The sequence below is a fragment of the Falco biarmicus genome, chromosome 10, assembly GCF_023638135.1.
Source record: "Falco biarmicus isolate bFalBia1 chromosome 10, bFalBia1.pri, whole genome shotgun sequence".
Lineage (NCBI taxonomy): Eukaryota > Metazoa > Chordata > Aves > Falconiformes > Falconidae > Falco > Falco biarmicus.
The window spans coordinates 25,606,806-25,633,293 of NC_079297.1; the positions used below are offsets into that span (position 1 = coordinate 25,606,806).

Sequence of the window (26,488 nt, forward strand, 5' to 3'; positions counted from 1 at the left end):
TAAGGTTAAAAAGAAAATAGTATAATAAAGGAAATACAAAGGCTTTGGCATGGTTTTTACAATCAACAATGGTTAATTTTGATATGTAGTTGTGAACAACTTCAAAACACTTAAGTTTAAAACTCTTGCAAGCACTTTTAATTGATTAGGAATGAATTCTAGATGCACAAAAATGATTGGACTGTGAACAGTAGTACAACTATATCTAAGAACAATTAACTCTTTCCGACCAAAAAGAAACGTATGATGCATGAAAATGTGTATAAAACATCTATAGAATATTCTTGTCAAATATAAATGAAATTAACTTTATTATAGAAATCATTCTGGGAGATTTCTAGGGAAGACAAATACTTACATTTCGACATAAAACAAATCGGATTATATCGAAGACACAATCTACCTTTTATCTATCAAACTCTTTTCTTCATCGAAGTTCTCTCTTTACCCCTGTTTGCACATAGCTTCAGCCGTTAACAACCTTTGGAAATACCAACAGATATTTTTCTTACATAAATCTAGTGCGTATTGTTCCAGGTTTAATTATATGCAATGGAATGATACAAACTTGGAACAGCAATCCATAATCTATGAACAGATTGGTAGAAGTATTCGATATATCTTGATAAAACTCTTAAATTCGTGGCAAAGCTTGTTGATCATGGCTTCTTTTTTTTTCCTTTTCTTTTTTTTTTTTTAAACAACTTCATGACCAACACAGATCAAACATCCATCCAGTCTACATTGTTCTTTTTTTTTTTCATTATAACATACAAATGCCCATTTACAAATAATACACCAAAATGAATAAAAGTTTGGATACCAAAATGAAGATTTGTTCCAACTGATATAATGCCTTCAGTGTACAAAGGTCCGTGTGAAAGTCTTTTCCATGTGTTATAGCATAGGGCACAGTTGCAGTACAGAAGTACTCTGAGAGCCATTCTTCCTTTATAAAATACTGCTGAACATCCAACTGTTGTCCATATAGTCATTTACAGAATTAACACATGTTTTACTGTAATCTTGGCCAGTATTGAGACATATCAGGTTCACTGCCAGGAACTTGAACTGGAACTGACACTCCAGGGGAAATGAGACCTGAAAATTGAGGGGGAAAATGGATATTTTAGTTTTTCTATACATAGCACAATTTTTTGCTTTATAGTTTCATATATTTGTGCTTGTGTTCTGGTATTAAAGCTTGCCATCTACCAGCCTGCAGAGTCAGGTGGTGAGGTGGGTATATTTTAAAAAACTGTGCACATCTCACTGATTTGTTGTTATAAATAAACTGTCATGCTTTGAGATAAATGCCAGAGCTTCGGCTCGTTTGTATCAGTTGGGAATTCAGCCCAAAATACACTAAGCATTTCTATTCTTTTAAAATGTGTCTGGCTTGCTCCTGCTTACACTGACACTTACCCTTTTATACGCTGTTTTGCCTTCTTATGCATAGGTTAATATTTCTACAGGTTACCTGCCTTCTCAAGAACTTCAAATCGTTAGCAAAAAATAGCCTCTGACAACAGACACGGTAAAAACACCCCCAGTCCTGCAAACACTTTCACGTACACTGAACGTGATGGGTGTGGGTATCGCTGCTGAAATCTAACAGTGAAATAAATGCTGCTTTAGAAATCAAGTATACAGAGAAGATTTAGCAGGATGGGGGCCTCACTGAAGAGCTTTCCACTGTAGCGCTATTCAAGCGACACCTCTGTTAATCAGCTGTCTTTCATCTACCCCTCCAGTGGCAGCTTAAAAATCAGACTTTCTGCTCTAGCCCGCAAGGTTACACATTTTCATCTTCCGCCTGATTCAGCAGCTACTAAACCCGACAGAGACCTCTCCCAGCATTGGGGAGAATTCTCCCGGCAAATACATGGGAAAAACCTGATGGCTGGAGCAAGGAAGCCACGCTGGCAGAAGGGCAGGGGGAGTACGAGGCCACTCACCTGTGGAAGTGGTGCCAGAGGTGCCCATCGGCTGGCTGTTCATGTGTGTCTGCATGTGAGGAGGGGTGTATGTATCATAGCTCCGTCCATTCACCGATGGACTGGTGGGCAGCATGCAAGAGTAGGAGGAGGTCTGGCTGGGTACCGGGGGCTATGGGAGCAGAGGATGAAAGAGCGTTAAGTATCGGCCAAGGTAAACACAGCGTTATGCTCTTCTGGACGGATGTGCCAGCCCTCAGAAGCAGCGTGTGCAAGCCAAAACCAGCTTCGGTTTCAAATTCTGGGACCTAGATGTAAAGCCCTATGTAGGAGCTCAACCAAGAAGCCTCTTCCCAGAGGTTTTTTGGTCCACAGAAACAGCGTGGACAGTCCCCGGCACCTTTTCAAACACACTTGGTGAGCAGATCCCTACATCTAACGATGGTGTTACCTACCTAAGCCAAGGAACCAAAGCCTGAACGCTGCCCTTGTTTGTACCTGGGCAGAAGAAAGATGTCTCATGCCATTTGCAGCCAGAGACAGGGCTGGCATCTCACCTCACATTTGGTGGTGTAACTAAAAACTGTTAGGGGTGTAACTAGAAATTACTCCGCTGAGGCACACGGACTGGTCCTGCATCTGCAGGCATGTTGTACGTGCACATGTAAGTGTGGGGTTGGGGTGACCCAGGTTCTGAAGGGGGATCAACGCGCGTTGATCCCCCTTCAGAACCTGGGTCACCCCAAACCCACACATACATGTGTGGCAATCCCCTGTCAGAGCCACAGTCACAGCAAACCCCTGCCAGCAGCATCCCAGGAGATCAGACATTTGCCTAAACTCCAGTCCCTAAAACCCTATCTGCTGGGGGGGGGAGCAGCTGGAGGCAGAGGGTGCCAGGGAGGCACCAAGCAGGAGCATCTCCCACTCCAGGGTGCTGGTGCGGCCCCAACACAGGGAGGCAACAGGGGAGCGGGAACCGGGATGAGTAATTCCCACTCCAAGTGCATGAGCCTCAACGAGTCCACACGTGTTTCCTCTGTCAGCACTTCCCCGACAGACACTGTCTCGAAAAATGCAAACAGCCTCGCTTACTGAGCACACACGCTGTGCTCTAGGAGAACCAGCAACGCGCCGTGCATCCACAGGGAGATGCCAACTGTTCAGCTGCCAGATCTCCCACTCTGACATCGCGTGGCCATCCTCCCGTGGTGGCCACATAGGCAGGACTTTCCAGAGCGGCTCACACATGCCAGGTCCCTGGCCCAGGTGCCCGGCAGCAGTGGATCAGGGGCCTCCTGCTTTCCCAAGGGTCCCCCTCCCACGTCAGCCTTTTGATCTTTTGTCATCTGCTACCGGGAACGGCGCCGCCAGCCTCCAACGTCACGAAATAGCGACCTAGCCACGTCATTTCTTTCTGCGAACTTGCGAGACTCTAACTTTATTTGGTTAATTTTGGTTCAGCAATTAGTAACATCGTAATTGCCACGGCGGAGGAGTCAGGCTCTCTAATCTGCTCGCCTGTCTCTAGCAGTGGTCAATGCTGTGTGCCTCAGACAAAGCTGTAAAACTCCCGTAATTGGCCAGCACCTTCCTAGGCCAACCCCACCATTAAAAAAGGAGGAATTTTGCATCTGAAAGGTCTATAGAAACAGACCCCAAAGGAATAGATTTCTTCCTAACCCAGCTGGTGATCAGCTAATGCTTTCAGGCATGAGGATTGACAGCTCTTGCAATTCTGGCTTAGCTGGCATAACCACTGATGCTAATCACATCCTTCCCTCTCTCAGGTGTTCCTGATGTGCCGCCACCACATTACCTACACCGGGAAGGATGGATCCCTCTGGCAGCTTATTCAGGCAGCAATTTCCACAATACCGCATCAGTGAGTTCCATAGGTTAACCATGGGGTTGGTTGTTTTTTTTCCTGAAAAGAGTTTTTTCATCCCAGAACTGCTGCCTTGTAAATTTGAGGACCTTTGTCTTTTAAAATTTGGAAAAAGCACTTGTTGAGCACCAGGTCTTACAGCACCCTTCCCCTTGTGACCCTCTCACATAGGGCATCTTTTCAGATGCCAGGGAAGCCTTTGGTGCCAGGTTCCCTGCAGCGTGGTGTGGGTCTGTAACCCCCTGTCCCACAGAGAAAGGGCCCCCACCCATGCTGCTGCACCCCCCAGGGGCCACTGGGTCCCGAGAGAGCATCATGCCGTGGTGGCAGCGCCAGACTTACTTGCATAGGCAGGTTGTTGGCCATGGTGAAGCTAGGCATGGGCGGCAGCGCGCTGTACGTGTTTGTGAGCGCTGTGTCCGTTCTGCCCAACATGGAACCTGATGTGAAAGAGGAAACTATAATAGAATAGACAGATAGATGAACACATTAGTTTAACCGCAGTTACAATGGGCGATACAGTCTCAGAGTCTCATTTTTTCCCCAAGAGGATGGATGAATGTGAGTGGGTTGGTGGCATTACCGGGGGTCGTTGGTTGCGGGATCGGCTGGTAAACACTTGTGCTGAAACTACTACTGATGGGAATGTGGCTGGGAGTGTTGCTGGCTTGTCTTCGCTGGTTCCTCAGCTTCTCTTCCCTTCTCCACTTGGCCCTTCTATTAGAAAACCACACCTGGAAACAGAGTGTTTGACAGATGTGAGTGACCCTACAAGGACTAGAGGTGTGGGGCTCCCCCCCGCCACCCCAGGCAGTGCTGATAGAAAGCTGGCTCACAGCACGGCAAAGCAGCATGCAAAAGCAAACCCCAGCTGTTGTAATTTTCCTGAAGGGGGAGATGGACAAATACCCGATCATAAATAGGGGCTGCCCTGTGCTCCAAGAAGCCAGGAATAGTAACCGTAAAAATAAGAACAGTTATAATTGCACAGCAATTCAGTACCTGTATTCTTGCCTCAGGCAGGTCTATTTTAGCAGCTAGTCTCTCTCTCGCAAACACATCGGGATAGTGGGTCCTCTCAAATTCTGCAGAAAGAAATATTGTTGCATTAGTTGCATGGAGTTAATGTGGCTGACCGTAAAATGCAAGTTGCTTCTGCACTGCCTATGCTCTGACTGCTCTTAACAAACATTGCTGTAAAGGCAAAGCTGAGCTGTGTGTGTGTGGTGTGTTGGGAAGGAGGACGCCTTGCCTGCTGGGGAGTATCGCTAAGGGGGCAGGCAGGCTTGGGTGCAACGCTGCATCTTTCAAGCAGCAGTGAGGGCTTCTGCCTCCACTGAGGGGGTCCCCAAGGCAGCTCTGACCCTGTCACCAAGAAGCAAAATGGCACGTCCCTAAATAACAGCAGAAAATAAGAACAAAGATCTGCAGCGGGTCAGAGGCGAGGTGCGCCCAGGCCGGTCAGGGAAAAGGGCACCTGCTCCCAGCCCGGGGCTGCAGCAGCGCTGGGGATGGGCAGTGAGCGTGGGGGCAGGCACGGGGGGCTGTGCCAGCCCCAGCTGCCTGCCCTCGCATGGCGACATGGCACAGGTGGCAGGAGGAGGTTTATCTCCCCGAGAGGAGCCCAGGGTGTAACATTGATGTTTCGGTATGATCTGTGCCTTGAGTATGTTCCCTTTGAAAACCTTTTAACAGCTTCTCGGTGGATGCCACAGCCATCGATGAATATTTGGAGCTCAGTGAATAAAAGAGGACGGAGAGAGCCACGGACTTAAAATAACATACATATATATACAGGGCACATGAATACCGTGCTTCCGCTCAGCTCTTAATATAGCCAGGGCACATTTTGCTTTCCTCTCCTGCTTCACCCGTAGGAAAATGTCATTCACCTTTCTCCAGGGCTTCGATTTGCTCTTGGGTAAAGGATGTCCTATTTCTCTGCAGCTTCCTTTTCAGCTGGAGTCTCATTTGGGCCTCGTCTGAATCTTCTCCATTAGAGCTGATGGAGTTAGTGTTTTCCCCTCCTCCCTCCTGTTGCGGACAGCCATCTGTGGAACCGAGAGTGGAAAAGTGAAACGCAGGTACCCTTGTTTTAAGATCCCTATCAGAGAAAGAAGGCAACTAGGGACAAGTTCAGCCATGTTTGCTGATACCCTCCCTTAAAAACCTCTCGGGTATCGAAGCGACACCACGCTAATGACACGGGTATCACAGAAACATTTCGGTTTCCAGTGTTATGATAAACATTGGAGATGAGGAATTCCGATCACCTGGTCTTAATTTCATTTTGTTTTCCCTCTGGAATAAAACCTGCATAAAAATACTTTTCCCCTGAAAGTGATTCTTTCCATGAATCGCTGCTGAAGTGCCATGGCAGTCTCCTCTGCCTGCTGCATTTATTTACCTATTGCTATATTTAAAATAGCAATGTTCAGTATTTCAGATTATCTATAATCATTAATTCCTATCTAATCAATTAGATGTTGATAGGTTTGCAGAAAATGCTATTAAGAAACCAAACCAAGCTTGTAATCTTTTTTAAAAAATATTTATCCAGTTTTTATTTGAATTCTGCACAGTCAATTTCATTTTAAAGGTTGTGAATTTAGAAGTGCCTGCATTGTTCTGCAGTTTTATTCAACTATTGTATGAGTGTGCATTGCCTTGACACCTATTACTGAGCACAGCTGTAATTATATCATCACCAAGAACAGGCTATAATTGCTGAAAATGGAATTTTATATTTAGATAAAAGGACTGTCCATTCTTTGTAATGTGTTGCACCAGAGAAAAGTAAGATTTCTTTTAAAATTTTAACATGTAATTTTAAAAGAAATAGTAGCGAGTTCGCTAACTAGCTAAATATGCTATTCTGCAGCTGAACGTTTGGCATATCATTGAAGTGGTACGTTTTTAATTAGGGCATTTCCACCACTTTTAATGTAATTTCTGTCATTAAACAGGGGAAAGTTTCATTGTGCCCCGCTTGCAGGCGGCGGCGGGGAGGCAGCCCGGGCCCGGCGGGGCTGGACGGGGACCCCCGGGCGCCGCGGCCCGAGGGCACGGGCGCTGCCGCCGAGGCGGAGAAGTCCTTGTCCCCGACATTAGCTCTCCCTCTCCTTTCAAAGCATATTTTTCCAGGCGTTTTGATGTCGCATAAAGGGGGAGACGGGATGGGGGAACGCATGGGCTGCTTATGCTAATTCTCTTGAAAAGTTACGGCAAAAATAAATAGCGACACTCCCGCTACATCCTTTAAATATTGTGGGAAATCAACTTTAAAGTAATATCATTTATAATCGGCGAACAATGGCCCCGGCCTTCAAAGCTCGGGGGGAATTGTGACAGGATCTGGTGGGACCCTTTCAACCACTTTGAAATGTTTTAAAACCCGAACTTTCTCCCCCATTTAAACACGGGGATTCAGCGGCCGCGGTGACCATATGGGCGGCCGCAGCCCCATTGAGGCGGCCGGCGGCGGGTGAATAGCGGGGGGGGCCGCCTTTCAGGGCACACAAAGCCGCCGGGCCCGCCGAGGGCCGCCGCGCCGGGGCAGCCGCCCTGCCAAGCGCCGGTGGCAGCGCCGGGGGCCGCGCCCGCCCGCCGCGGGGCCGCCGTAACCTCCGCCACCGCCCCCATCCATCACTGTCCGCACGGAGCGGCCCGGGGGGCTGCCCCCGCGGGGCCGGGGCTCCCAGCGCCTGCCTCTGCCGGGGAGCCCAGGGCACCCCGGGGCCGCTCCCCGGGCCACCACCCCGATTTCCCAACTGCTGCAGCCGCGGGTGCTCGCAGCCTCCTCGCTGCGCTCCGCGCTTCCCCCCCCCATCCAGCCGAAAGTTTCACCTAAACTCGCCTATCACCATTTAAAACCCCGGCGACGGACAACTGAGATACTTCTTTTTAGAAAACATCCCCCCCCCCCCTTTTTTTTTTTATTTTAAAAGCCCCTAAAAGAAGCGATCTCAATAGGGCTGTTCCACCTTCCAGACCTAATCCGTAAGAAAGCGAGTGAATGTCCGTCCCTATTATCCTATAGCCAGACCATCTGACGCTGGGTATAGGATTTGTTTCCTGGAAAAAAAAAAAAAAAAAAAAAAAAAAAAGGGGGGGGGGGGGGGGAAGACGCTGGGAAATAAAATCATTCCTTAGTTTCTTAGTGTCTTAATCAGTGAGGCGGAAAACAAGCAAAAAAAGATAGCAAACCAATTGCGGCACCTCTCAGCTATAGAGCTGGGATCAAAACATTGTAGCATCTGTTGAAAGAGAAAGTGTCTAAATCCTATAGAAGGCTTTAGTCTTATAAGAGAAGGGGGGGGGGGGGGGGGGAAGATAAGAAACAGTGTCTCGGTGATCCCTAAAACCACTAAATCACTGGAGAATTTCTCCCGGATAGAGATGTCTCTTTTTGTTCTGTCAGCCCTCATGTATCCATTATTTTATTCACTGCTGCATGGCGTTTATCAGATTGAGACCATATTTGTACCCCTCTGAGACCTAACCTCGCCTTATGCTTTTTGAGTAATGGACTCTTAAAATCCAGTAACATACCCCTGCAAGGGAAAAACATTAGAGGGAGCATGAATATTCCAGAGGAAATCCATTTTATTAATTTTAATTTTGCGATGCGGATGTTCTAAGTGCCTGCCTGCCTCCCCCTCGCCTCTCCTGGCTCCGCACCCCCGCACCTCCGGCCCCGCCGCTCCGCACCGCGCTATCCCGGCTGCGCTGTGGGAGGGGGGCTCCCGGGGTCCTCCCGCCCCTGCGGAAACTGCGCTCACCCCCACGCCACGGGAAGGGGTCACCACAAGCCCCCAGCAGCTCCACCGACACCTCCCCCACCTCCCTCGGGCACAGGCGCCTCCGCCGCAGCGCCGGCCTCCCGGCCCCAGGTGTGCCCGCACCGCACCGCGCGGAGCCGGGCCCGGGGGCAGCGCCCTGCGGCGGGGCGGCCAGGCAGGGGGGCGCCCCACATTTCTCTATTAACGCCTTTTCTGACAAAAAAAAAAAAAAAAAGCCAAATACAACCGGCGGGAACGGAGAGCGCCCAGGTCGTTTGGAGCCGCACGGGCGGAAAGTGCGCACCGCTCCGCGGTGCGGCCCTCGGGTGCGAGGCGGAGAGGGAAGGACGGGGAGCCCCGGGGCCGCTGGCCCGGGGCAGGGGTGCGGGCAACGGGGCAGGGCAGCCCCCTCCCGGCCCCGAGCGCCGCAGGTAGGGGCGAGCCGGCGGGCGGCTGTCGGCGGGAGCCGTCCCGGCTCCGAGGGGGGACATCGGGCAAAACAAAATTTTAAAAAAACCAAACAACACAACAACAAAAAACACCAAAGTGGGGGTGGGGGGAAGCGAGGGCTCCGCTCTATCTTTCTAGTGTCCTTCATAGATTGTTTTCTTCTCTTAAAACTGACATGTCTAATTGGCAAGCGGTGCCATATCGTGTCCAGAGGTCTCCTGTGGAACATTTCTACAGCTGTCTCCTTCAACTAGACGCTTATTCATGTCGCCTTAATGAGAAACAAAACGATCTCTAATGAGCAATTACATAGCGACAGAATTGTTCCCATAACAAATTCTTGCGTGTGACAGAAACATCCTTTGTACCAGATATTCCGCACAGTTACCGATTTTTTTTTCCTTGCGGGGTGAAAACAAAAAGCAGGTTGTTGTATATAGACACCTCTTCTAAAGGACTGACCACAGCCAGGGAGAGCCGAGCCTCAACAGAGCCCGTATTCAAAAAAAAGCCATTAACCATCTTAAGTATGTAACGTAACATCCCATTATCCTTCATATTATCCCCTTGTCATTCCTACAACAAATACCTATTAATCTTCAGGATAAACAGTTTCCTATATTTACAAAGTTGTTTCGGGTCCATTGAGGAGCAGCTATAATCAGCCCTACGGAGATAGCTACCGATCTCCCCGGCTCCGCGGAGCCCGGCGCGGGCAGGCGGCCCGGGCGGGTGCGGGAGACCCGGTTACCGGGCTGCTGGGCGAGGTTACGGACCAGCCCCGGAGCCCGCCCGGCCGCCGGCACCGCGGCGCAGCGGACGCGGCTTTGACAGCGGCTGCGCCCGGGCTGCCCTGCCCACCGCCGGACCGGGGCCGGGGGCCCGCTGCCCGCAGTCGCCCCGGGAGGCGGCCCGGGGGACGCCCTCCGCCCCGCTGTCCCGAGGAACCTGCCCACCGCCCGTCGGGGAGCGGGCGAGGGTCACCCGCGTCGAGGCCGCCTCCGCCAGGCGAGGCCGAGCCGAGCCGGGCCGCCCCGGGCCGGGGAGCGGCGGCCGGGCTTTCCCTTACCTTGGGCGGGCTGCCCGGGTACCGAGGTGCCGGGGTACCAGCCGGGCCGGGTGCCCCAGGTCCCCGTCTGCCCGTTCAGCATCCTTAGCTTGTCGTACATCCCGTCGGCACCCATCTGTTGCTTTTCGCTAGCCAGGTTGCGTAGGACTCTGTTTATCGACGACACCTGGAAGGCAAAGGACAGGAAAGGCAATGGTAGTGCGGTAACCCGCTCGCCGCCAGCCACCCGCGCAGCCCCCGCGCCCCTCTGCGCCCCCTGCGCGCTGCGGGCAGCTCGACCTGGGCGCAAGTCAGGGGTTCCCCGAGCGCCGGTTGCGCGCTGCGGCCGGCCCGCACCGCCGTGTCCCAGCCGCCCCGACTCGCGTACTGCTGGTGGTGGTGCAAACAAACAAACAAACCACGGGGGGGGGGGGGGTGGCAGAAAAAAAAAAAAAAAAGAAAAAAGAAAAAAAAAGGAAAGAAAGAAAAAAACACCCCAAACCCAACCCTGCAAAACCAGAGTGATGGCTTTGACTGATGCTCGCAGTCCTAAGGCGCCAGGCGCAGGGGTGACCCGCATTTTTTTTTTTTATTTTTTTTCCCTCCTTAAAGGCATTTGTCAGATTCTGTATGAAAAAATGCGTCTGACCCTGCCACATGCAAATGATGTGAACCTGCTATCCTCTCATCTGATACCAAAACAAAGGAAGCAGAGGCTCGCTAGGGCTACCCAGCATTGTAAACGGCACACAGGAAGGTTTTTTTCATGAACTTACACTGGGTATATTATCGTTGGTACAGACCCCCTCTGATAGTAATCTGTCTCGAATCTCCCACGCAAAGATGGAGGGGCACTCTCGTTTATACTGCGCTATTTTGCTTACAACTTCTGGAGTCGCTACTCTCGGTTTACTACCTCCGATTGCCCTGGGTCTGATGGAGCCAGTTTCGTAATACCTGCCCAAAATTTTACTCACACATCCATTCGACACCTGGATAGGGAAGCGGACAGAAAATCACATTATTAATAATTTCAAGACAAAAATAAAATTGTTTAAGTATGCATTAAACAATGACAAGCTTACGTTTTGATTGTCCAGCACTTGGACTTTTGCATCTGCATGGGTCTATAACACAAAAATATACCTTAAATGGTATGAGAACTTACTTAGAGAGTCTTTTTTTTTTCTTTAAAAAAAAAAATTACATTCGTGGCCCTACCCTCTACAAAAGTGATACTTTAAAAACATTTGGAAGAAAAAAAAAAATCTGGTCAAAACGTAATTCTTTCAGTATCAATGTTAATATACGCCTTTAATGCGAACAATAGCTAAGTCAGGCTAGTCTCCATCGTCCTCACTGCTCTCAGAAGAGTATTTGCGGGGGACAGGGTGAGTGAGGGTTATCCAGACCTACACTTACAAAGTACCCCTGAGCTGCGCCAGATCGCGTTAGAGTCCGTAAAGACAGATTCCGGGCTAAAACAGCGTGGCTTTGAGGGGGGGTGGGTTTGTTTTAATTTATTTTCCCCCTTTCTCTCTCTCTCTCTTCCCTCCCCCCCCCCCTCTTTTTTGTTCCTTTTTGAAGAAAAAAAAAAGTAAAAATAATTAAAAAAAAGGCAGTAAGCCACGCCAAATGCATACAGATCTTACAAAATCATAAGTAAATACGGGAGGGGGGGAGGAGGGAAGGAAAGGAAACTGAAATTATGCCGAGCCGTATAATTCAGTTTATTACAGCGAACTAACTGTAACGACAGTGCAGGTTACCACCGGATGGAAATAAAGGGGAGCGAAAAAAGAAAAAAAAATTTAAAATATTTTTAAAGGTAGATAGATATATACGCGTCGAAAGGTCTATTTGCAGCACCAATCAAGCGGCTGGATGGTTTTATTAGGCTGGAAGGCGGGTGGTGGTGGCGGTGAGGGTGGGAGGGTGGGTGGGTGTGGGGGGTAGCGCCCGGGCGGCCAGCGGTGGGCACAGCGGCTCTGGAGCGGAGCGAGGACGGGGGCGCCGCCGCCTTCACCTGCAGGATCCGGGAGATGTCGCAGGGCCGGGCGCCGCTGTGAGCGAGTTCCACGATCTTCTGCCGCGTGGAGTCGGGCAGCGGCCTCCCGTTGACGAACACCCCGCCGAGCTGGTTCACGCCGCTGTGACCTGCGGGAATCACAGCGCCCACCATAGCACCCTCCGCTCCCGCCCCGCGCAGCCACCGAGCGCCGCTCCGCGCCCCGCCGCACAGCACCGCCGCTCCGAGGGCACCGCGCCCGGCCCCGCCGCGCCCCAGCCCGCCGCTCCCCGCCTGCGAGCCCCCAGCCCCAGCAATGTTCCGGGCTGGATCGCCGTGGGTAGCTTCCTTCCCTTTTTTTTTTTTTTTTTTTTTTTAAATCCTTCCTCCCCACCAAAAGAAAAAAAAAAAAAACAACCGCAACCCCAACCCCACCAAGCCTGCCTGCATCCGCACCGCCGAGCGCGCCTCGCCACAAGCAAGGCGAGGGGCTGCCTCGCCAGTGCCCGACCTGAAGCTCCAGGCTTTGGAGGTCTCCCTGGAGAAGCTCCGCGCTACGCGTCTCCGCTCTCCTCTCTTTGGAGCCTCCTGATAAATTGACTCCAAGAGCCCAGGCTTCTTAGCAATAAATAAGCTCCAAATATAGAAGAGGGGGAAAATATGATGAGCCTCTCTGACATTTGTCTTTAAAATAAAACTAGCTGCACGTCAAGTTTGAGCTTAATTTCTGGAAATAGGCGGAAGTCGCCCCGGATCATGCATGGAAGGCTAATTGAAAAGATCAGTTGGAGCACTTGTGGCAGGCGTGTCACTTTATGACAGTACTCTGCTTTTGAAAATTGCATCGTCACGACAAATAGTAGCATGATAAAACGACCCTTTCTGTCCGCATTTGGATATCACTCAGACTAGATTGAACTCTACTCGCTCTCCCTCCGAGGGAGGCTGCGGTTTGAGGTAGCCGGGGGCTCTGCGCGGACACAACCGAGGGGGCGCGCTCCCCGCGCAATGGATTCAAAGTGACATCGGGGCTGGGGAATTTGCCGCCCCGGCCCAGCAGCGCGGCCGGCGCCGCGACCTGCGCTTCCCACCGCGGGGAGAGGAGCCCCGCGTCCCTCCCCGCCTGCGCCCCGGGGGCGGTGGGCTGCGGCCCGGCTCGGGGCGGCGGGGAGCGGCCGGGGGGCGCAGTGCCTCGGTGCTCCCCCCCCCCGCTCCAACTCCCCCGCCCCGTCCCCAGCCCTCGCCCCCCCTTCCCGGCCTCGTGAATGCGTGCGGGGAGCCCATTTCGGGGGCGGGGGGACACACGCTCGCCGACATAAAAAATGGCAGCGGGGAAAGCAGAATCAAAGTTTCACTTAAAAGGTTAAGCCTTAATCATTATATAATTTCCCTGGAGAGCGGTGTAGATCTCGCCCAGTGGCAATGATTATGCGCCTTGTATTCTATTGCTAGTCATCTAATAGGAAAACATATGGTGTCAATTTGGATGCTCTGCACCATATACACCCAGGAGTTATTAACACAAAGCCTGAAGAGCCCGCCGCGACCTTTAAACAAAATAAAGGCTTCACCCGAATGATATCTTTTCTGCGTTTTGCAGTGGCGATCCCAAACGGCCGAGTGCAGGCATCCCCCATTACCATAAACCCCCGGCACGCCACGGCCAAGGGCAGCCGCCGCCGCCCCGCCAGGCGCAGGTGATGCCCTCCCCGGGCTGCTGGGGCTCGGTTTTATCTCGGGATAAATGAAAATACATCGCACGGACACGCACGCAGAGGCCCCGGAAAAAAAAAAAAAAAAAAAAAAAAAGAAAAAAAAAAAGAGAAGGGAAAAAAAAACCCAAACCAGCCAAGACCAACAAAACCACCAACAAAAAGCCAGCTCCACCCGAGGTTTCCTGAGAAACCCCCAAAACCTGTGTTTTTCCAGATGCTTCTCACACGGGGACACAACTTCTTCACCGGTTCAGCGGGGGGATGATAAAGGGGTCCCGGAGCCGTGCATCCCCGGCGACGTCCGGGAGAAGCACGGGGTGGGGGCCCACCGCCTCGCGCAAGGGCCGCACAACTCGGCCTGCGCTCCTCGCAGCTGCTGCCCCGCGCAAGATAAGCGCGCCCGCGGGGCCCCAGCGTGGAGCCCACCCCACGGAAGATCCGCGTCCCGAGGAGATGGGGCCTGCTCATGGCTGGCTGGGACCTCACCCCCGGTCCCTGCGACCTCCGCGCAGCCCCTTGCGCCGGAGCGCAGGGAGAGGCCGCTCCTCGCCGGCCACCGCGCCCGACCCCGCTCCCCTGCGCTCCCGCGTTGGGCGAGTGCCTTCCCCTCCGAAAGCCGCGCAGGCCCCTCGGCCAGGTCTTAAACGACGTCAGCAATAACAACAACAAAAAGGCCAAAAAATATTAATAATCCACAAAATACATCAGCAGCACCGGGAAGCAAATAAACTCAGGAGGTGGCGGGGAACTGCACCTAGCGCGGAGCGGCTGCTCCCTGCCCAGCTCCCTCTGCGGAGCAGGGAGGACACACGGCAGGGCCTGGGCCACGTACCAGGCGAGCCCCGTCGGCCCCGCAGCCGTGACAGCCCTCCCGGCCCCGTCCACGCCGCCCCCGACGGGACCCGCGCCTCGACGGGGCGGGCGGCGCTCCCGGCCGCGCAGGGGCCACCGCGCCCGGCGGAGCCGCCCCCCCACACCCCCCCCCTCCGCCCCGGAGCGGGCCCTCGGCCCCAGGCTGCCTGCCCGCTCCTGCGCGCCCGCGGCCGCCCCCGCCTGCCCTCCGCGGCCGCGAAGGGGCGCGGAGTCACTTACTGTTCTGCATGTTGGGCTGATAGAGCAGTATCCCACGGGGCTCGCCTATAGCAGTCTATCAGTGATAAAATAGGCGTTAATCAGGGGAGGTAGTGCACACCGTTAAGCTGCAGAGAGGCTAATATCTCACAGGCTTACTTTGTTATCCTTAGGCGTCTTCCCCCGATTAGCTTAAGGATTTGGGGGCTTTAATACCTCAGGGCAAAAAATGTACATATGCATCCCTAACACGCGAAAAAAATTAAGAAAAGCAACCCGCCAAGTGGTTTCTCGTTTTAATTGCATGCAGGTGGCGTATTGCCTCGTCGTTAATGCCCTTCGCTGAGGTGGTGTATTAAGTGGAGTGACAACAATCACAAAGAGAGTCCGAAGTCATGTTTTTAAACTTGCCTGAAAGCGGGGTGGACTGTCCTCTCATACAATTTAGGGACTCGCACATCTGCGTGTCACTAGTTAAAGTCTTCCCTCTAGGACAAAGCAGAAGAAGTACATTAAAAAGTGCGGAGCGACGCCGGGAAGGTGTGTGCTGTGCGGGGCGCGGAGCAGAGCGGGGCGGGCGGCGCTGCGCTGCGCGGGGGCTGCGCGGGCACCGGCGGAGGCGGGGGGGGGGGGGTCTGTGTGTGTGTGCTCGGCCGGCTGTCCTGCCTGCTGGGAGCGGGGCTCCATTTTTACCTCCGGGTATTTTCTCGAGTTATTTTTTTTCCCCCCCCGCCCTTTCCCCGCGGCACTAGCAACTTTTTCTCCCCCAAACTCCCCGTCTTGTGATTAACTTCTTTTTTGGTCTTTAGATCTTCCCCTTTTTCACTGTACTGTGACACACGCTGTCTACCTCGCCTCACTGCTTTAAAAAGTAAGAACAGGAGGGGGTGAGAACTGTTAAACAAAGCCTACAGAAAGCGAACAATGGCCTCCATTCTGCTCCTCTACCCAAACCCCGAGTGCAGAAACCCAGGCTCCTTAACCGGCCGCGCAGCTTCCCAACTCAACGGACCAACAACCCTCCAACTTACAAAGAGCAGAGAAACAAGCCCCTTCTCCCTTCATTAGTGCCTGCCTTGACCCAGCGCCTGGACAGTCCCCAGCGCCTTTTTCTCTTCCCCCCCCCCCCACCCCGCTCCCTCCCTCCTTCCCCTGCTCCCTCCCTCCTTCCCCTGCTCCCTCTCTCCTCCTCTCGCCACCTTCCCTCCCTCCTCCCCCCCCCGGGCCACTTATTTATTTATTTATGCGTCCCCATGTATTTATTCGAAATCGTCGCGGGTGAAAATGGAAAAGTAATTTCTCGTTATAAATATCTGGCGGTAATTGTGTTACTGGTGCGAGTTGTTAGGGGTTGTAAAAAGATACAACAGCTCAGTGGGGTGCTCAATTGGGGAGGGACAATTACAATAAAGAGCCCATTCAAGGGGGTTGCTAAAAAAAAGGAGGTAAAATAATGAAATAGTCGCAGCCTTCATTTTCTCTCCCTTTTTTTTCGCCTAAAAATACTCATTCTCTTTCTTTTGCGCCTATAATGAATATTAATTTTACTCTTCCTGCATATGATGGAGAATTCAAAGAGGCACGTTTCCCCATTCAGGACTAGCCACGGTATAATTTATTAAGTAGCTTTTAGTAATCTTAAATCCATAAAAATAAACATCAAACAAGTACTTTCTCGCAGCATGAAGACTTTAGCTGGTAAATATTTACTGCTCTTTGGAGAGCTACCTGATTAGCAACAGAGCAAGCTACACTGTACTTCAATGGAGACGTGGCGATATCTCCTTCAGCTGAGCTGAACGTGAAGCCATCCCTTTAATACACCGAACACGTCTGCATAGACACACACCGAAAGGGAAACCCACTTCTCCAGACACAATTTCCTCACATATTTCACGCACAACTCGTAAACGTGGGGCCTACGGGGTTAAAGAAGCCATCCAGCAAGCCACCATTACAATTCCAGCCCTCAGCTCTGCCAACACGGACCTCAGAAATGAGAATGAGTGGATTTAAAAGAAAGGGGGGGATGGAAAAAAAAAAAAAAAAAAAAAAAAAAAAGAGAGGGAGAAAAGGAGCGGGGGGAAAGCCACGAAACAAAAGCAAAGCAAACCCTAAACACAGCCGAAAGCATTTTACAATAGAGGGCGAGGGCAGGCGAGTGCTGCAGCAAGGTGAGGGGAAGCGAGGGGGCTGCTGGGCTGCTCTCCACCACCCCCCGGCCCAGCCCGGCCCGGCCCGGCCCGGCCGCCCCCGCCGGCCCCGCAGCCACACGATCGCAAACTCGCCCCTCTCCTGCCGTAACCCGCACCCGCTGCTCCCCGCAGGGACCTGCGGACCCGCACGGCTCCCCAGCCGGGAGGGGAATGTTTGTCCTAATAGGCCCGGCCTAAGCTGCCAGTCGGTTTTTAATCTCGAAATTTTGCTATCATCTGACGGCGGATAGCTTCCCCCCCCCTCTCTCCCGGTGAAACCGCAATTAGACATTAAGATGACAAACTTTCGCATTCTCGGGGCAAATGAGAGAAAGATAAAAACGAATCGGTTCACTATTAGGCGTTGGAAAAGGTCAGCAGCTATAAACATTTATTGTCAAGGGCCACTTTTATCATTTTATGTCCCTAAAATGGAGAAGATGCAGTCACTTTTCGTCTCTAGGACGTTGCTGTCTTTTTCCAAAACGGCCTCTGCCAGGTACATTTAATCATTCGAGAAAGTTTGTTTTTAAACTTTCCAGAAATTATTCCTGCCCTGCGCGTCCATGTAACACCTCCGTGCAAAGCGTTACAAGGTTAAATTCAAATCCAGATTTTTTTTTCCAATTGCACTTGCGAGGGAAAAAGGAATCAAGTTTATTGTTGTGCTTCCCAGGAGCAAATGAGTAAATTTTTTTTTCCTTCCCTACAGCGAAGAGTTTGCAACTTCTTAAAAAAAAAAAAGGCTTTGCTATACTGGGGGCATCGCAGGGCTGGGGGATCAAAGGGGTGATGAAGTGGCTCTTGCAAAAATAAGCGAGGTTAGTTCTTTTTTAAAGAAAAAAAATTTTTTTGCAGCATCTCGATTTAAAAAGGCAGGAAAAGAGCTGCCCGAGCGGGGAGCGGGGCGCGCCCGGCGCGGCGGAGGAACAGGGCGGTGCGGGGCGCCCGGCGGGGCCCGCGCTGCGCGGTGCGGGCGGCTCCGCGCCCCCGGCGCTTCTCCCGCGCCGGAGCTGGGAAAGTTGCCGGCACTAGGGACAAGTTGGGAGGATCCCCGGGTGGCTGATTAAAGCTGACAGCCCTTCAGCTCCGCTCAGCTCCCCGCCTGTACCGCGCCTGGGAGCTGACTTGGCCTAGGATGTGACTATATTTTTTTAATTCCCACACACACTCCCACACGCAACTCTCTCGGCTACTCGCTCCCTCTTTTTCCCCCACCACCACGGGTGATCCTCGGCTAACCGACACCGCGGGAGCACAAAGCAGAAGCCGCGGACGCCCCCCCCGCCCCCGCCCCGGGGTAGCGAGGCGCCGCTCCCCTCCCTCCCACGCGGCGTGGCGTGGGGCCGGAGCCCGCGTTGGGTCCCGCCGCCCCGGCGAGCTGGGGTACCGGCAGCACCGGCAGCACGGGCACCGGCGCTTGTGGTCTCCCTGCCCAGCCAACGCTGCGTGGGAATTACTGCTGCTGGTGTTGGCAGTGGTTTCCGAGTCAGATGCTTTAGCTTTTCCAGAGGACACGGGCTCATGTGAAAGGCAGAAAGTTTGTGAGCTCCTGGGCTGGAAAGTTCCCTGGGAAGCTCTCCGGAATGCAAATGGGAATATGAGAGAGAGAGAGTGAGAGAGAGAGAGAGGAGGGGAGAGAGCGAGCCCTGCCTAAATATTAAAATGCAAGGAGGGAGAAGTTGGGACAAGAAATGAGCACTCACCTTTATGAGGCATCCTGTCTTGTTGTCAAAGCTCCTGTCAATAGTTTAAGAGCGCACTGATTTGAAATGATGGTGCTTTAAAAAGAGTTGCCAGCAAAATAGTTTTTCTCCACTGAAGCTGCTGGTTGTATGATCTTGAATTCCTGGGAAGGAGACAGAGATTGACAATAAAATGGGCTGTCAGTGACTGGAGAGCGAGAGATAAAAGAGTGTGTGAGTGAAGTGGGGAGAGAGAGACAGAGCACACCTATGCTGATTGGTGATGGTTCAAGTGTATTAATGTATGTGTGCCTTGGTCTCTGCCTCGCCTCCACTGCTCTTCACTGGCCCATTAGCAAAGCCTGACCTCTGTCATCATCTTCCAGCAAAACACTTCCTCCCTGCGCCTGAACCAGAGCGGGAAATGCGGCCGAGCCGGGGCCGCCGTTCAAACCCACTAATCACTCCACAACATGCAAATGCTCCGCTCGCTCCCACACGAAATATTGCCGTATGCAAAGCGCCGCCAGCGCCTCCCCGCCGCCGATTGGCCGCCCGCCGCCCGGCCCGGCTCAATTGGCCCAGCCGTTTGAATATGAATGCGCTGGGCCCGGCTCCCGGCTCCGCGCTCCGGCTCCGCGCCCGCCGCCCGCCCCGGCCCCGCGCTCCGCCGCCGCCGCCACCGCGCCCGGCCTCCCCCCGCGCCGCCGCCGAGCCGGGGACCGGCGCGTTCTCAGGTCGGGACGGGGGAGGGGGCCGGGCGGGGGGGGAGGGGGGGGCTGCGGCGGGGAAAGGGCGGGGGGGGGGGGGGAGGGAGGTCAATTTGCATTTAAACAGTTCGCTCCGGTCCGACAATGGAGATAAGGGGAAAATAACATTCAAATGGTAAAGACATAAATATTTGGGAGACAGGCGCTTTGTGAGGGCCGGGGTCCCCAGGCCGGCAGCCCCCCTTCCCCGCTCCAGCGCCGGGGAGCGGGAGGCGCTGCCCGGCCGGCAAAGAGCAGAGCAAATACACCATTTACTTTGTGCATTGAGGGCTCTTGTGAAAGGCCCTGAAGAGTCCTTTACCAAACACTCACACAAACTTCTCCCACGTGCCATTTGTTGACTAAGGGCTGCAGGGCTGGTTTGGGCTTTTTTTTTTTTTCGTGTTGTTGTCGGGGTTTTTTTCCTTTTTTTTTCTTTTTTTTTTTTAAGACACATGGAGGCGGGGGGGCCCGGCAGGCTGCAGCGGGCGCTGGGCAGCGCCGCTGCTTTGTGCTCGACGGCTGAAGGGGCTTCCCCCCCCCCCCATCCCCCCCCCGCCTTTCGTAAAGGGACCCCCTTCACTGGCTGCCAGAAACTCAAGGGGGAAAGTAAGTAAATGACTTTGCTGCTCTGACCACACACCACAAGTACATTTGTTGAATGCCGGACTATTAAGACACACCTCAGTAAACTCTAAAGCAACCCCTCAGCGCATGCATTTAAGGTTACACTGGGAGCACCAGTCCGAGCTCAGGGTGTCCCAATCGGTTATGGCGAGTGGTCCGGGGGAGAGGGGAGGGGGGGGTCTGCACAGGGGAAAGAAAAAGAAAAAAAAAAAAAAGTCTCGGGGAAAAGAAAGGGAAGAGGGAGAAGAGACAGGAAAAAGAAATTCCAAGAGCCACCGCGGAAAGTGGAGAGTATGAACGCGCAAAGCATAAAATGAAGTCGTAGCCGCATACACTTGACTTCTCTTGACATGTGAAAAGTGCTAAAAGTCAAAGCTCATCAATAAAGTATCTTGAAATTGAATAAGAGCCCTGACAACCATTGCATTCTTAAATAAAGTACAATGAGGAGACAAACGACTCTGCCAAGGAGTTTGCATGTGAGTGAAAGGGCGCCTCAATGGGAGCAGGATAATGGGCTGCCCGGCCGTCATGCACTGTCATCCCCGGTCCCGCCGAGAAGCTGCCGCAGCTCCCCAATGGCACAAAATGGGCTCTCCGGAGGCCGCTGCCTACCCCTCCGCCGCGGCTCCCTTGCCCCGACGCCGGGGTGCGGCGGTGGGCGCCCCGCTCCGGCCCGGTGGGCAGCTCCCGGGGGTCAGGGGCCGTGGCGGGCAGGCTCCCCCCGGCCCTCCCCCGAGGCCGGCACCGGCCGAGCCAGGCCCATCGGCGGTGGTTGCGGGCGGGGAGAGCCCGGCGCTGCTGCCCCAGGACCGGCGGCCCCACCTGCCGCAGCCCGGGACTGGGGCCGCTCCCCCCGCCCTGGCCAGGCCTGAGCCGACCTGCGGGTTTGGTTTTTTTGGGGTATTTTTTCCTTCCCCGAGTCATGCATATTTACAGAAACGGAGCCGAATATCGCCATGGACGTACGGGAGCATTGGGGTGTGATGGGATCTCCCCGGAAGGTAAGGCAGGGCAGAGGGGGGGCACCCCGGCCGTGGGGCACCCCAAGGGAGCTCTGCCACAGCTGGGGGCTCGGCCAGCAGCCCCCTCCCCCCGGCAGCCCCCCCTTTCCCCGCGCTCCCTCATCTCCTCCTCTCCAAAACTTCCCAAAGTACAGGCAGCCGCCAGGTCACCCTCCCCGCCGCCAAACATCACTTCGGGGGCGCCCAGATCTTTCAGAGCGACAAACGAGAACCGAAAAGAAGGGCCAAGGGAAAATACGCACCAGTGTCCCGCTGGCCAGCCCCCGCGGCGGGTGGCGACCAGCCGTCCCGCGCCGCAGCCCGCCTGCGCTCCTACTTGCCGCTGGCCAGGGCCGGCCGCCCCGCCGCACGCATCCTGCAGGCGAGAGAGAGAGGCTGCGGTTTGTCAGCTCGCACCATCTCGGAGGCTCCAAAGGGACTTTAAAAGTTGGGATCTAGTCCTTTTGCTGGAGTCAGTCGTGACCGTGGGTTTTAATTTTTTTTTTTCTCCTCCTGATTTTTTTTCCCGTTGCACTCCCTCTCTAGCAAATGAGCGATTTATTTTTTAACTCTCATTCACGGGGCGTTAAAGGGGGAAAAGACAGAAACCACTTTGTCCGAAATTGCAGGCAAATAACATTTTTACAAGCTCTCAATTAGCCACCCCTTGGATTAGCACCTTCTTACGCCTCCTCGCCAGAATAAAGCAGCCGTAATCTTGTTGCTATTTTCCCCTCGGGCGCAGCGGGCTTTGTGTTCCCTCCCCCCCCAAAAACTTTTCACGCCCCCCCCCAGCCGAAAAAAAAAATACCCGGGCAGGGAGGGAAGGGGAGGGCAGGGGTGAAGGCGGTGACGTCACGGGGGGGGGGGGGCGGTGGAGCGGGAGCCCCGAGCGAAAGTTGAGAGGAAGAAAGAGCAGCGGGGCGGGCCGCCGGGGCCGCGCGTGGCGTCGCGCGCGCGTGGGCGCGCGCAGGGTGGGCGCGCGCGTCCGTGCGCGGGGCCGTGCGGGGCCGCCCGCCCCGTCGCGTCCCGCCGAGCCGGGTCCGTCCCGCCGCCGAGCCCCGCGAGGTCCGGCCCGGCTCCGCGCCGCCATTTTACCTCCGCCCGCGGTGGCGGGCGCGGAGGGGCTGTGCGGGACCGGCCCCGGACCGGCCCCACGGCCGCCGCCGCCCCTGGCCCGGTTGCCCCTCGGCCGCCCCGCGGGGGACCGGGCAGCCCGGCCGGCCCTGGCTGCCGCCTCCTGGCCCCCGGCCCCCAGCCCCAGCCTTCCGCGGCGGCGGTGCCCGACGGGGAAGCGGGACCTGCCGGGGCTGCCGTGCCTGGATACCTCCGAGGGAAGCGCTGGCTTTTCTTTTCCTTTTTTTTTTTTTTTTCCTAGCAGCTTTCCAGCCGCCGCTCGCCCTTCCGAGCAGGCTGCCGCCCTCCTGGCCCGCTCGGCCTGTTTTTCCTTTTTCCTCTATTTTTTTTCTGGTGGGTTTTTTTTTGTTTGTTTGACTGTTTGTTGGGTTTTTTTTAGGAAGGTGATTTTTCGACTTTTAAAACTGCTCCGCTCGCCTTTTTAATTAGGCGAGAGGAGCAGCAGCGCCGTGAGGTTCCCCTCTCCCCAAAGCCCTGCCCTCCTGCCCGCGCAGACCGCCCCCCCGACGGCTGAGGGCTGCGCCGGCGGCACCCGCGCCCGCCCAAGCTGAGCCGTGAGACCCCGCGGCCCCGGCCCTGGCTCTCGGCATGGACCTAGGCACCCTTTGAAGATTGCTACTTTAAAATCCGCACAGGATTATTGTAACTAGCATTTTTCTGCATCTGTTTTTTCTCTTCCCCCCCCCCGCCTTTTTTTTTTTTTAACTATTCCAAACAATAAGAAAAAAGAAATGGGCATAATAATAATTAAAAAAAAGTAAAAAAAAAAAAAAGGTAAGTAACTATTATATATGGCAAGGCTTTTTGTTTGTTTGTTTTTCCTGATTAAAATAATTTTCACTTTTTTACATGATCTCGTGTCTGGGTATTGATTTGTGTTAAACAGCAGCTTTTGCTTCCCTTTCGTATTTTGTTAGGTGCTGAAAGCAGAAAGTGCTGAGTTAGAGACTCCAGTATCGTCTCGTTGTATTAATATCTGGGCTGCAAACTACCTTTTTTAATACCCATAAAAATGCTTAAAGTCCTCTTGTCCAGTTCGGTCTAAAACTGAAGAGATACACAAATCCTGACGTCTTAGACTACAATGCTTTTGCCTTCAGGACACTTAATGCCTATTTGTATATGTAGAGACAGTGTTTGAAACCTATAATGCACAGGACACTGAGTTAAGTGGAGCTTTTCTAGTTTATAAACAATCTGCAGAAAGTTTGGAATCGATTTAACCTCTTTTATGTTGGCCTTTTGCATAAGGCACAGCTTTGTGTGGCAGGATAAAAAAAGGCTTTCTGGACCCTGCCGAAGTCGCTCTGAAACTGGAAGGCGAATATACATCTTTCTGTACGAGAAAGCCTTTGATTTTATATATATGTGTGTGTGTGTGTGTGTGTGAAATGTGTCATGCCACCGGCCCCGCTCGAAAAGCCTTCAGAAAAGAAGGGGGGTGATGGTGGTGGAAGCTTAGCGCATCCTGACGGGCTTTTTAAATGCTATTGATTGGGACAAGCTGTTCAAAACCCCAGTAACAGTTAATCTGCCTGTTAATCAAGCCACTAAGGAGCTCAATGCGAGTTTTATTAGCAACTGGAGAACACAGGCAGCAGAAAGGATCAAAAGCCTACACCCCTGATATTTGTAAAACCAGCCTTTCCCAAAAATATATTTTCAATTACAGAGTAATTCGGGGCTTATCAGGGCTCGCTCACAGCCCCGCGCAGATGGTTCCGCAGGCGCTGCCAGTGCCACAAAACCAAAGGCACCAGCACCGAGGTGCGGGCTCAAAATAACGCAGTTAAAGCGGGGGGGTGGGGGATGGGGTGGTGTGGTGTGGTGTTGGGGGGGTGTTGGGGGTGTGTGTGTCCCGCTCTCGCCTCTGCCCCACCTGGGGCTCTCCTGGCCTCTCGAATTAGCAGCAAAACCTAAATTTGGCAAACCACGAGGAACCGATAGAGAAACTCCTCGGCTTCACGTCAGCTGCATTATTAAGCTGAGGGGTTGAGGGCTCTTTTTCTTTTAGCTGGCATATTTGATTTATCGCGGCAAGTTTGCAGGGTACGTTTCCCGCTGCCCATCCTTTTGGTGGAGCCGCTCATTTAATTCCTAAAAAGAAAAAAGGTTTAAATCGCAGGATTCGTAATTTGGAGAGCCTGAAAGTTGCATTTTAATTAATTTAATGACCAGAAATATTATTATATCGACTAAAATCAACATTTGATCTTGTCATTTTTAATGCAAACCGATTGCTTTATATGTCAGCGAGATATGCATATAAAAGACTATCTGGTCAGAGGTAATTATGTCACAGCTTTTTCTCGGCATGACAGCTGGATAAACACCATCTCCAATAAACATCTCTAATTAGGGAGGAGGATCTGAGATAGATGGTGTTTGATTTATTACTGAAGGAGAATGTCCATTTACCGTTATATTTTAGCGAAGCATCACGGGGAGCGTTCCTGCTAACGCACCGTCAGGAGTATTTGGAGATGCTCGAGGACAGGTGAGCGGTGTTTTAGATTTTACGCTGTTATTTTGTTTCGTGCTATTTCGGAGGAAGAGCGACCTTTCCAGGGGATCCCTCTCTCCCACGGACGCCCTCATTTAGCAGAGGCACCCAGCGCTGGAGGGGCGAGCTTGAGTTTAGGGGCCGAGAGGCAGTGGCTTCTCGGCTACCGGACCTTCCCCAGCCCGAGCGGGGCGACCGAGCCTCCGCGGCGACCGACGAGTCCCCGGCCTTACCAAGAGAAGAGCGGCCGGGACGCGGCCCCCGACGACAACCCGCCTCCCCACCGCCAGCCCGCCTTTCCGCGCCCCTCCGCGGGGGCGTGCGGGCCTGCCGCGCCCGACCCGCCGTGCCCCGCTCCCGCCCCGTCCAGGCAACCCGCGGGGCCGCGGCCCGAGCCGGCAGCCGGCTGTTCCAGGGCCCGGGGGGGCGGGGAGCGGGCCCCCCCAACGGGCGCGGTAACCTGCGGCTGCCCCCGCCACCTGGGATGGGTACCGGCGCGGGAGGGGGCCCGGGTCACGGGGCGGGGGGTACGGGAGCGGAGGGGGCGGCATCGCCCGCGCAGAGAGGGAAGTTTGGGAAGCGGCTCGCACCACTGGCCGCCCCCACCGCCCCCTCCGACGGGTGGGCAGCGGCCGGAACTGCTCCCTCCCCCCGCGCCCCCCCCCCCACCTGTTGTGCGGGGCTGCAGCCCTCTCCCCTCGCCTTGCCCCCACGGGGTGGGGGTGCCCGGGGTCGGGGTGTCCGGCCCCTCCCGTCGGGCGGGCGGCAGGGAGCGGCCCCGCGTCGGGGCGAGCGGTCGGGGGCTCGAGGGGCGTGCGGCGCCGTTACCTGTCAGCGGGCGCGGAGGGCCGGGGCGCGGCGGTCCCGCGGCCGGGAGGAGGCACCTGGCGGCTCCGGTCGCCAATTTCCACGCAAGAACCTGCCACACAGTTTAAATGTCAATGACAGCAAAAGAGGGGTGCTGCCTTTGCACTAACTTTCCCTTAATATCCACGCCAGCGCCTCCCCCATTGGCTGGGCCGCCCTGGTGACGTCACGGCGGACAGTCGTTAGCTAATGAGACATTTTAGGCGACACGAGCGCGGCCGGCGCGAGCCTGGACACCGCCCGCCCCGACGGCGGGCACGGCCCGGCACGGCTCCACCCGGGCTGCGCTCCGGGGCCGGGCCGCGGGTCGGGGCTGCCCCGGGGGCTCCTCCCGCTGCTCTGCCGGCAACCGGGGGCTGCGGCCCGACGGCTCGCCCCAGCCGCAGCGGTGCCCGCAGCCGGGCCCGTCCCCGGCCTCCCGGGCCAAGGTGTAGGCTGAGGTTTGGCTTCGTGCCCTGCGGAGCCTCCTCCGAGCGAGGACAGCCGTGCGTGGGTAGACAGAAGCCCCCACAACCCGGCCCAGCCCTGCGGCTCCTCGGAAGCGCTGTGGCCGCCCCAGCCCACCCGCAGCGCTCCTGGCGGAACGGGGTGCTGGCCCTTGCGAGAAGCAGAGAGGGCAGGACGCGGCGTGCCCCGGACACGCGTGGGCTGCCCCGCCACAACCCCTGCGGGTGCCCCGGCTCCCTGCTCTCCCCATCCGCACCCCCTCCCATTAGAGCGGGCGGGGGGGAGGCCGTTATTTGCACACACTTGTCAGGGTAAATAATTTATCAGCGAAGAGCCCCCTCCCCCCCGCGCCAGCCGATAGTTTTATTGAACTGCA

At 54.4% G+C, this 26,488-nt stretch overlaps 1 protein-coding gene across 15 annotated transcripts; it reads right to left on the reverse strand.

Annotated features, from left to right (window-relative positions):
• Positions 1-25,760, reverse strand: PAX6 (paired box 6). 15 transcript variants are annotated; one of them, XM_056354906.1, is made up of 15 exons: positions 25,627-25,760; positions 21,422-21,534; positions 18,800-18,942; positions 15,310-15,386; positions 14,920-14,974; positions 12,131-12,261; positions 11,190-11,231; positions 11,082-11,096; positions 10,126-10,291; positions 5,718-5,876; positions 4,828-4,910; positions 4,409-4,559; positions 4,168-4,265; positions 1,959-2,109; positions 1-1,101 (listed from the first exon to the last, which is right to left on the reverse strand). In XM_056354906.1, exons 5-15 carry the CDS (start codon positions 14,927-14,929, stop codon positions 1,016-1,018), a joined length of 1,092 nt encoding a protein of 363 aa, XP_056210881.1. In that variant the 5' UTR covers positions 14,930-14,974; positions 15,310-15,386; positions 18,800-18,942; positions 21,422-21,534; positions 25,627-25,760; the 3' UTR covers positions 1-1,015. The 15 variants fall into 15 exon arrangements, with proteins under 15 accessions (XP_056210881.1, XP_056210880.1, XP_056210876.1 ...); XM_056354905.1 differs by having other exon boundaries at positions 4,168-4,283; XM_056354901.1 differs by having other exon boundaries at positions 10,881-11,096.
• Positions 25,761-26,488: the final 728 nt, after the last annotated feature.

Coding starts and splice junctions, on each gene's coding strand:
- PAX6 (XM_056354895.1), bottom strand. Junction 4,560..4,827: donor TGCCTGAGGCAAGAATACAG/GTACTGAATTGC, acceptor CTCTGTTTCCAG/GTGTGGTTTTCTAATAGAAG. Junction 4,284..4,408: donor CCCGCAACCAACGACCCCCG/GTAATGCCACCA, acceptor ATTCTATTATAG/TTTCCTCTTTCACATCAGGT.